Here is an 11600-nt window from a genome sequence, read left to right as displayed (position 1 = left end):
GGTGCGCGCGGAGCGCCGGCCGCGGAGGCGTCGCTCTGGTTACGCGCGGCGGGAGCAGCGCGCAGCGAACAATCGCCCCGCGGAGCTGAGCGCTGAGGTGGGTTCTGGAGGGAGCGTGTGGGGCTGAAGTGCCTTGGTGCTCCTGTGCCCAGGCTGCTTGGGTGCCCGAGAGCTGGGTGAAGTTCAGTTCCTATCTTGGTGGCTCAGAACTGTTTTCAAATTCAAGTTGCGTTAAACTCTGTGAGCAGTTCGAAGGGCAGGAGTGTCTTCTGTCGCTCCTTTACAGTTTTTACAAAAGATGTTACTAGCTGCATCTTTTAGGCAGAACTTCAGGCCCTGTGTCGGCTGATCTGCATCTTGATGAACAAGTTGAATGTGGGTTAGGATAAACATTTTTATTATAAACTTTGAGAACTTTTTTTTTAAGACCTTGCTTTCAAAGTTATTTGACATAGCAGTCAACAGTTGTTAAGGAGGAGATCCTTTCTCAGATGGGAAGGAAAGAAGGGCCAGTACCAAGGCCCATGATACAAAAGCAGGTAGGGAAGAAGCACCTGAAAACTGAATCATGCTGCTGCATTTCCATTGCTGCTTATTAGTAGGGTTAGATTTTTTTTTTCTACGTAAGTTCAGTTTGACTGGTAGCTGACAGGCACAGTGCTTTAAAATGTCAAAATGGTTAACTTTTGGGAAATGATTGGTGTTTGGTTGCAAACTACTACTTTTCTAAATACATCATGCAGTGGAGTTCCTTTTTGGGTGTTCATCTTACTTGGAGCCTGGTAGAACTGTCGCATATCTTAGAGTGTTCTTGCCAAGGACAATCAATAGCCAAAGCATGAGGCTACCTGGATTAGATTTGCAGGTTTGGAATCTCTCCTCCCAAAGCATTAATAGTGAGTTTGTTCCTGGGCAAAACTGACTCTTTTGTAAATTTGGAAGTAAGAATGGCGAAGATCTTATTGTAACTTTGAAATGACCTTGTTCTTTCTCTTCAAAATAACTTTTATGACCCAAACTAATATAACAAAGAGTATTAGTGAACTGTGTTTAAGCAAGCTCCCAGTACAGCTAAAACACAATTGGGCCAGTGTAGTCAGTCTTATTGAAATAACTGAGGTGTTGAAACTGCTGCGTGTGTGACTGGTTTCATTTTATCTTGCTTTTCTGGCAGTGTTGGCAGTGCAGTATACATAGTGCTTATGTTATGTTCTTAAGTAGCCAAAGAAAGAAGACCTGCTAACCTAGTATTGTTACAGTTAGAGGCTTTTGTGTTGGAGAAGATGCTATGTAAAACTGATTTCAGGAAACTTCCTTTATAGCTGGCACTGAGTGCTACAGATAGCTGAATTGCTAGGTAAAAATATTCAGCAGAGATTCATAGCTTTCTGCATGCTTTCAAAGGTTGTTAAATTTGACCCTGAACTCTGGTATGGAATTGATCATTTTGGTTTACTAGAAATTAGAAGACCGTATTTTCCATATTGGGTTAGAACATTTATCCATCTGTCTAGCATGATATTAAATCTGTCAGCAGCTGGTGCTTGATGGACAAGTCCTTCACTGAGGTTTGTTGCTTTAAGACAGATGAAATTTTCACTCTGGTTCATCTGTTTTAGAGATCAGTGGTACTGTAGCTATACTTCATGGTGGGAACTATATGAGAGAACATCCTTCTTGCAGACAAACCTTAACTCTCATCTTTTCGGGTTATACAACACTGGCTTTGTAACCTGTAGCATTGGGCTTCCTCTATGGCAAATCCATATCTATTCCCTGAATCTTGCTGTTACCTTAATGTGAAGTAATCAAAATTGGATGTGGTAGTGCAGCTGGAACTTGATGCTGTTTGAGGAATTCCAGAATTTCTTTCTGAAGACACTCATCCATCCTGTTTACTCTGAATGCTGATATGCTCCAGATAAGTATCTTTGTTGAGCTGTCCATGGTGATGCCTTTTTCTTCCTCCTCAGAAGAGAGCCTGTGACCTTACATCTTTTTACCAGTGTTGTTTTCTTTAAACTTGCTTCATTTAACATCTTGAAGTTACCAGCTCAAATAGATCAGCCATTTAAATAGTATATGTGTGGATCCTGAGACAGAAGGTGCAAGTAGGGAGAAGCTGGTTCATGCAAGTACAAAGTACGTACAGAACCAAAATTATCATTTTAGTCAAAGATAATGGTAATGAAATCTTTCTTGTCTTCTTTGGGGGGGGGGGCAGAGGGTGTGAGGATTTCCAAAGAAGAGTTAGAATAGTATTTGGATGTAGAATATATTTTCCTATTACTGTTTTTTCTGCTGTTTCCTTAAGCCTGTCTGTTGTAGTAACTGTCTGGTTGGCGTAGAGAGGAGTTCTGTAGCTTGCTTAGCTTAAGTATGTAGTTAGAGCAATTGAGTGCTGCAGAGTGATGGGAGATTTTTATATACTTTGAGATGAATGTGTGGTCCCTTCACAATTCAGTCCCAGCAAATCAGGCACTTCTTTGTACTTTCATGTTAATGTGATGCTAGCTTTTTACCCATGTTCTTGCTGTGCTCCTCAGATAAATAAAACCTTCTTTTAAGCCCCCTCAACTGTAGTATCCTTTCAGGCAAACTGAAAGACAGTGATTTTATGTGGACCTATTTTTTTCCCCATCTAGAGTGTGAAGGTTTTTAGTAAATAAGGAGAAAAATTAATTAAAAAAACCTTTTTTTTCTGATTTTTCTGTTTTGGTTACACAGGTCAGTTTTATCCTTCTACCATCACTAACAGCTTTAGGTACTTCCAACATACTGTGACAATCAGCACTAGCTGTAGAAACTTGTATTCCTGAAGGTACGATGGGCAGTTAGATTTCCTGAGCCTGTGAACTTTCAGTGATAATTTTGTGCATTTAGGAATTTCTGCTTTGTTTTTTTTTTTAGTCCCATTGCTTCCCTTTTTCCTGTCCCTTTCTAGATATTTTGACCATAAACTGCTTATTTTGACTACTGCCCTGCTTTCTGCGTTATATTTAGCTATAATGCACTGTTTAAAGGATTCTACTTTTTTGCACTAGGATGTTTCTCTTTAACTTGCATTATTTGTTATGTGTTTGGAAACTACTAATGTGAAGTAAAGCTGAATGTGTCTGACCTCTCCAGCTATATGGGTGTACAGTGAAAAACTAACTCAATATTTCCCTTAATCTTTTGAATTGATTGCATCTGGTGTTCAGATACTTGTTTTATCACAGTTAAGGTTAGGCTTAATAATATTTTTCCAAGGCAATTAAAAAAAATTGTTTCAGGTTATCTGACCAGCTGGCTGAGAGCTGTTGTCTTTATGTAAAGAAATATTTTGGTGATGTGTTAGGTGGTTCATGAATAAACTGTATTCATGCTAGACTGGATTTAGACCGAGTTTCAGAACACTAATGCATTTCTATCAGTTGTCTAAAGTGCATCAGAGATGTAAATTGCTATTCATTCAGTTTTGCAGCATTGTTTGCGAATATCTAAGAGGTCCTGTTTATGTTAACATCCCGTTACATAACTGAAAGGCAAAGGTTTTGGTGTCTTTTTATGCAATATTAGTAACTTAGTCTGGAATGATCAGGACCACACATTTTAAAATGTTGTTTAGAGAATTAATTAGTATCATCATTGCTAAAGACAATAGCATGTTTTCATATTTCTTTAACAAGATACTGCCGCTTGCTAATGGAAAACTTTTAAACATGGTCAGGCTTTATATGGGGTTTTGTAATAGTGTTTTAATAGAGAGGCTTGTGAATGTAGGTCATTGGGCTTTCTTATTAAAGCATTTACCAGGCAGCTAAAGGCCAACTGAGTTCTCATTCTTACAGCTTTTTTTCTCTGCTTCAAAGCTAGCTAGAGGAAGTAGTCTTATTACCTAAGTTCTGTTTTTAAAAATCTTGCACAACTGAGCTAATCAATAGTTAGAAAGATTTGCCAATGAAAGCTATTTAATTACCCTCTGCCCCAACTTTAGCTTAAAGTTGCTTGCTTAGTGTATGTGGCTGAATGTTGTGCTAGAACTTCCCAAGTGGGGTGTTTTGGGTTGTACCAAGGGTTGGTGATTTGAATGCACGTGAAGTGCATTCAAATCACCAACTCTTTTTTGTCAAAAGATACAAGTCTTCAATAAACCTTAATTAGTCAAAAGTTATAAGTCTTAAATACAAAACAGAGCTTCTCAGACCAAGAGACTAGTAAAAAGACATGATAAACATTGTTTCAAGGTGATCCACTTTTATAGTATGACTGAATTTATCTTTCTTTGACTAACCGAACTGCATTTAATTGAAATGAAGACCCAAATACATCAGTCATCAAATGTGACCTGGGCACAGCATTCCTCTGTTCTAAAGAGTTTGTTGGTAAGCACATAAAGTCCTTATTTTGCTTTTGGTTCACTGTGTCTATTTACCTTAGAGAGAAAGCTGGGGATAGTAATACTTACTCAGTTCCATGTCACTGCAAACTATGGTCCCTGTCTTTGTATTTAACTGAATTTTCTTTGTATTTAACTGAATTTCTAAGGCATGGCTTCTCAATTTGGGAAGCGGAACTACTTTCTTGTATCACACCTCCTCCTTGAGTTTTGCTAAATGTGAACCTCTCTTGTCTTCCAATATTGCTGCCCCCCCACCCCATTTCCTCCTGTACCATTTGTTGTTGTTTCTTCCCTCCCACTGCTATATATTAGCACTCTTTTCCTGGTGTTTTCTTCAGGTTTTGAAGTCATTTGAATGTCAGGGCATGAATTTTATCAGATTGTGCTCTGCTCTTTACTCTTAATGTAAAGCAAGGCTGATCCAGCTGAAAAATCTTCCCTGCAGCTGTTACAAGTGCAGCAGAGGAGCAGGGCAGAAAGTACCAGACCTTACTAGCAGATCTGATAGTTTCTCACTGGTAGTTCTTGATGTTAATTATAAAGCAAAACTTAGAAGCTGTAAGTGGGTTTGTTAGTAGCTGTGGCTAGAAAGTAAAGGGTAAGAAAGGAGTTTGTAGACAGAGGGCAGTTTACATGCATTGCTCTGGTTCTGAGAAATAATAAAAGAGGAATTTGAGGGTTTACAAACCTGTGACTTCTGTATCAACATGGTATAGTGAGGTGCAGAGTAACATTAGGCTAGGAAGGCAGAAATGAGAGAGAAAAGAGCTTTGCTGCAGCTTTTCTCTGTGGCACGAGAAGGATGTTGTTGAAGTTCCTCTTTGAAGTTTCTCAATAGTAAGGGGCAAAGGCAGATCTAATTTCAAGACATAAGAATTCTGGGTACTAAGTATCAAAGATGTAAAACTCCCCAGTGAGTGCCGAAAACACAACCAAGACTTGAATTATTCCATCCCCTGGAATTAACTTTGTCAGGGCTATTTTTGATCTCAAATTGTTATTCTTTTTTGATGTTGAATTGTTGTTATTCAAGAGTAGTAACTACCTCTAGAATCTCTTTGAGTAATGCCTAGATCTGAGTTTTTTATGTGGTAATTTCTTGCAACTTCTATAAAGTCTTGTTTAGTTCTGTGGGATGCATATAAATAACTCTTCGTGATTAGTAGAACTTCCTGTTTTGTTCACATGAATTGCACAACAGTAAATTGTGCATATGCAGGATCTAATTTCTGTTATTTGAAATGCTGCTGAAACAGAATGTGGAAATAGTTCAGTGGTATCGCACTCCTGCAGATACTGTACTGTGAGGGAGGGATAGTGTTAATTTGTGTATTCAGCTTTGATTTTATGTTAGTATTATAAAAATGAAATAAATTTGTGCATAAGTTCTTGCATCGATAGCCCAAACAAGGATGTCTTTGAGAAAGAAAAGATAAAGATTGTAGCTAATGACAGATTTGATCAGAATGGCTTAGTCAGTCTTTGTCTACCCTAATCTAAAAGGCTAACTTGTGATGGAAGGAGACTTGTTAATCTTTTATTTTACGTAGGCTGGTAGAAAATTATACCTAGAAGGGATACTAAGAGGTAAGGTAATCCATCTTCCTTTCCCAAAACAAAATCTGGACCTAGACAATTCCTGAAGGATATTTGTCTAGCATATTTTTAATGATTTCCGGTGATAAAGACTCCAAATGCAGATTCTTTTGAAGCCATTTGCTAACCTGTTGCTTGTTCTGCAGTTGCAGCTTATTATTGCTGTCTAAATACAGTATCTTGCATGTGTCCCTTTTATGTTACAGCTTTCCTTCTTAAAGAGCGGTTTGCTAGTTTCCCAGGACCATTCTGATGCCAGGGCCCACCAGTTCTTAATCGGTGCTAAGTGTGGGTAGGTACCTGGCAGTACCAGTTCCTTCCTGTCCTTCCACTAGGCTGTTTACCACTCTGGAAAGGGTTTATGTACTATTAAAGGTGTTTACGTGGCAGACTCAATCCTTTGCTTTGTAATTCTAGTGGTGATTTTGTAGAGACCTTACTGAGAGTAGAAGAGAAATCACAGTTCACTTGGCTAAGTCACTGATTAGCTGTAGAAGAACTGTAGCTTCTACAGTTGTAGGAAAGAGTAAAGAGTTGCTTTAAAGACATGAGTTCAGGATTAACCTATAATCTGCATTTCCCAAACTGTCAAATCCTCTGGCATGTTGTGGTTTCCTGGGAAACTTTTCATTTTATCTTTGTATTAAAGGGTCAGCCTGCTAATTCTGTGTTGGACGAATGGCATTTTAATGGTATTAGTTATATGGAACTGCTAAGGAGTGATCTAGCTATTGTCAAACAGAGTTTGATACCTACCATTTAGGTTATTTAGAAACATAACTTTTCTTAAATTTAATGGAAAATGATCCTTGTTTCATTAATTGTAACTAAACAAAATAATTTTCAATTTCCTAGTTAATTAAAATTAAGTTTGGTTGACTAACCATTATATTTAGTTTCTACTACATTTATTGACTAGCGCTTGATGATCATCAGAAAACTTTATGGATGGAAATGTCTGAAGTAGCTTTTGGTGAATTAAATTATCTGACTGTTTTACTACTCTTACTATATTTCCTGCTCTTTTGTTACTGATTTTTCTTTTTCATAATTTCATTTGTGTAACTTCTTTTTTTCCTGTGTTGTTTTCTCTTTCATATATATATCTTATGTGTTTCTTTGTAGAGACACAAGAAGCTCGTTTAGAGAACAAAAGCTAGCAAAAAATCTGTATTAAGTGACATTTCTCTTAGAATGTAGAAGGCTGTTCTGTGTGGCTGTCACTTTGTTTTCTTGAGGGAGCTTAAGGTGTAACTTTGAAATGCTGAAGCCTCAATTGGTTTGTATTTTGACACGCAAATCTGCATTACAGAGTGACAAGACCACAGAAGTTGAAGTGCGTGAATAAAGGCCCTTAGATCAGTATGGAAGGAAGGCACAGGCTCAGGAAGGTCAGTCTAGTAGACACTTTAGCCTGGGGTATGCCTTCTCCCAGACCCCCAACTCAGCTCTGTGCTCTGCCCTCATGTCTCTTTGGAAAAATAGGTGGAGTTACATAAAGATAGTGTCAAGTATTGCCTTTGAGTGTCTGAGATATTTAAGTAAAACTGAGTGAATGTTGTCCTTCAATATTTGTATTTATGGATTTACTTTGTCTGTGCTAATATTTCTTTAGCAGATAGAAAAAAGTTGTTTTTTGACTTAAAAGTAACATGCTTTATTAAAAAAATCATACTATTTCTGGCATCTACTTAGTTTGCATTTGTGCATCAGCAGCATTTTGCCTCATGTATGCTACACTTCTAAAATATGTTACAACTTTTTTGGCTCTAGGGAGGGTCAAAACAGCACTTGTGTTTTATCTGTGATGAATTTGTGAAATTATTTGGGTTACACTTAAATTGCTGTTTACTGACTAAAATACAGTAACACAAATGTACTTTGGTATTATTGAGATCTTAGGAAAATCCTTATGAAAACGTATGCAAGAAAAAATTAGGGATCTTGCACTGGCAAGACCTAAGTGTGAAGTCTTAATTAGAAGCATTGCCCACAGGTCTGGTAGTAAATTGGAGAGAAATTGTCCGAGGATGCTCTACTGTATGAGTACTCATCAGTGACTTTGTATGCATAAGAGTTGAATGTAATTAGTATTTTTCCATTGATTTGACAGCTAGAAAATGGCAAAGATGAGATTTCATGGTATACTACTTGACACTTGCATGACAAGCTGATTAATGAGGCAAAGAGCACTGGCACTACTTTAGCTATTAGAAGGTGCAGGGACTGATGAAACTATTCTTAAAGGTTTAATCAGCGTTTTATAAATGTGTTCGACTTCTTTTTGCTGACTTCTGACAGAACTGTTAAACTTTTGATGTATGAAAGTTCTGTACAGGTATTTGCTTTACTGTAGAATAAGAAAGCAGAGTATCTCATGCAATGTGGATAAATGTAATAGTAACTAATATTGACGGCATTCCTATCGTGTTAGGCTTCATTGAAGCAATGGAATGCTATTCAAAGCATGAGCCATTTGCTCCAGTACATGACAGCCACTGCACCAGCTACTTTGCAAAGGACAAAACATGTTTTCAGTATTCAAGGTCAGAATGTTTCTGTATATCAAATTTTTGCTTTTAAGTGTTCTAGGTGCTTGCTCATCAAGTCTTGTATGAGGTGTTAAGAAAAAATGAAGCCATAGCAAAAGCTTTTTTTAGTGTGACCTGCATTCAAATAGTGCTCATGTGCATATGTAGTTTCCTATCTTGTTAACTGTTAGATTTTTTGTTTAAGACCATGTTCATGTAAAGAGCTTCTTCAGTGTTCCTTTTGTTTTAAAATTAAGAAATAGAGTTAGTTTTTGGAGTAAATATGATTTAAAAAAAAAAATTAACAGCTAGGATTTTGTCACCTGTTTGCTTGGCATTAAAGACTTGCAATTCCTTGTGGTTTAATTCAGCAAGGTGTTGTAAATGCATGCTTAACCTTGAAGTATGGATCTTCATTGAATTTGTTTGGATTGCTCACATGATGAAAGTTTGATGGTATGCATAAATACTGCTGAATCCTGTACAAAAAAGGTTAATATGATTTTAGTTTTTCTGTTTCCTTGCAAAATAGGAGCCTGTGTTGTCTTGTTGGAAGTAAATTGGATTGCTAACTAATAGTTCTGTAATCTGGCAATTCCTACTTTCAATTTAATGGTCTCTACAAATTAGCCTTGATTGCTAGGATAGTTCCTGAATTGCTATTATCATGTTTCATCTCAATATTCTTACTTTATTTTCTTTATTTCAGGATTCAACAGTTCGTGTAATACTTTGGATTTGAATTTCCCATTGCTTTATGGAAAACTCATCTTTATAGAGTATTGGTTGCTTTCTAGCTATTTTTCTATTCCTACCTTTATTTAGCATAGAGAATACAGTTTCTTTCCCTGGTGATCTTTAAGTGAAAGCTGTGTTTCATGTAGGATGAAATACCGTGTCTTAGCTTTTGTTTTGAAATAGCTATAGCTGGCTTGATAAGGGGGTGTACTTTTCTGATCCTGAGAATACAGTTGGTTGGAGGAGGAGAGGAACTAACTGAATGTGTTTAGTTCAGTTTTGGGTAGGCAGCTATCAGGTAATGACTTAAGATATAAAAATATTTTTTGGATGACTTGTTTTGCTGCTTTCTCTAGATCTCTTTTAAAAGGCATTCTGACCATCTGGTTGTGGGGAAAACTGTCAAAAATTGAAGAAAAAATAATGGTTCTGGTATTTAAATGCTTCTGATTACCAGACTGGTCCTTCTAGGGTTGCTGACACCACTGTGTAGTTCTGGACATCCCAGAGGTGACTCTGAAATTTGCTGGAGATCGTATCAGTGAAGGGCCAATCCCGGATGCCTTCTGGGAGGAAAGAGGTGCAGATAATGTTGCCAAACTTCTGGAGACAGAGCTGAGAACCTGATACTTTTTTCCATGTTCAGCATATTTGTTCAGAGTGACCCCAGCTTTTGGGAAAAACTGAAAATGAGCAAGAGTATGTGTGTGTTAATACAAGCTTTCAGAGTATTTAGATGCGAAATAGTATGATTTGCCATAAAAACTGTTTTTATAAAAAGGTGAAGCTTTGGGGTGGGGGTTGGGGATGGAACCAGGAAGTAGCTAGGTGGGGGCACTGAAATAGTCCTGTCAGTTTAAGATATACCTTGTATGTAGGATAATCTGTCTGTCCTGGCATGGGTATTTGAATTTTAAAGCGGAAAGTACTGTTCTTGTTAGTGCCTTTTCCTGGACAGAATTGGTAACTTGCTGAATATTTTAGTATTGATGTCTTCCTTCGTGGACTTTTTTTTCTGTTACTGCATTTGTTGGGAGAATTAATACATCTTGCAAGTGTGTTTAAATTCTTTGTGAAGAACGGTGCTGTTGTCTTAACATGTACTATTAATTGCAGTTTGATTTTAACAATTTGAAACATTATCTATCACCTCTCTTTTTAGTAAATACGTTCAGATCCTTTCAGAGAAACCTGCTTATGTGGTGAAAAACCAGGTTGTTTCCTGAGCAGCGGGGTTTAATGAAGCCTGGATTCCAGGGGGCTTGTGTCCTGTGTCCTCTATGCTACCTATGCTATAGTAACCTTGCCTGACGCTGCTGATGTAGCAATGCTATGCCTTCCTCATGTCCTCTGTCAGGCTGTACACAATATGTCCTCTGACTTGAAGAAGCTGGGAGTACTGCTGTATCTTGTAAGAGTCTGTGGTCCCCCGGCTCACCACTTCCCTTCCCTGCCAGCTGAGAAATGACACCGTTCTGTGACAGCATGATGGGCAGATGTGCTGTCTGCCTAGCTACTGCTCAACGGTGCAAAACAAGTGGGGTTTTCCTGCCTTCTGAAGTTCAAGGCAGTCATCATTTCCTTCCCTTATGCTGTCTTCAGGCTTTCTAGAACTCGTACGAGCACTGTATCTTTCTGGTGTTGACTTCTTTCTTAAGCTAGTTTGAAACTGGTTAGTGAGTTAAACTGTGAGGGAGAATCAGCAGTTTTACTGATACTCTTGTTGATCAGACATTCTTTAGGGAAGGGATCAAAAATTTGGTGTTGCACAGGTTTAGATCACTTGTCACTGTTGTACTAAAGCAGAGTCCCATATAAGGCTTTACAAAAACATCTGAAGTCGTGAACAAGGTTGTTAGAGAAGAAATGTAGGCTTTAATTCTGAGCCATCTTAAAGGGGTCTAGAGTACATGTTGTTTTGGTTCAAAACTCTGTAATATATTGCTTGTACTGAGTGTTCTTTTGTGCCAGTGCTGTATTTTGCTTTTCCTTTTTGCATATTTACTTATTGTGATGTAACAGTTCCTTAGAAAAAAAGAGGCAAACCTGCTGCTTAGTTGGTTTCCTCACTAGCATGAAAATAAAACATTCTTTAGGCTGTAGCGTTAAATTGCATAATTTGCAATTTTCTTTCTGCTTAGTTTAAGTAGCAAGTTTTGTTTTGCTGTTTGGTTTTAGCAGTACTGGGGGATTGGGAAATACATTTTTCCTGTTTCAGTTTGAGGAATAAGTGTCCACATTCATAAAGCACAAAGTCTCTATTTTCTGAGTCCTAGGAAATTGTAGCCAGAGTTCCCATTCAAGAAGCCGTGATGTTGTTGCTTTGGCTGCATGCCAGGTCTGTTGCGCTG

The 11600-nt window shown here is 37.8% G+C and overlaps 1 protein-coding gene across 1 annotated transcript in view; it reads left to right on the top strand.

Moving 5' to 3' along the window:
* Nucleotides 1-11600, top strand: part of DGCR2 (DiGeorge syndrome critical region gene 2) — a 52970-nt gene that overhangs the window by 1462 nt on the left and 39908 nt on the right. Inside the window, exon 2 of the mRNA XM_026091862.1 lies at nt 4302-4367. Coding sequence (XP_025947647.1) covers nt 4302-4367 — 66 coding nt within the window. The remainder of the gene's footprint in view (nt 1-4301; nt 4368-11600) is intronic.

This window comes from Apteryx rowi, unplaced genomic scaffold, assembly GCF_003343035.1.
Source record: "Apteryx rowi isolate R43461 unplaced genomic scaffold, aptRow1 scaffold_93, whole genome shotgun sequence".
In the NCBI taxonomy this organism is placed as follows: Eukaryota; Metazoa; Chordata; class Aves; order Apterygiformes; family Apterygidae; genus Apteryx; species Apteryx rowi.
This window is presented reverse-complemented; position numbering and strand designations above follow the sequence as displayed.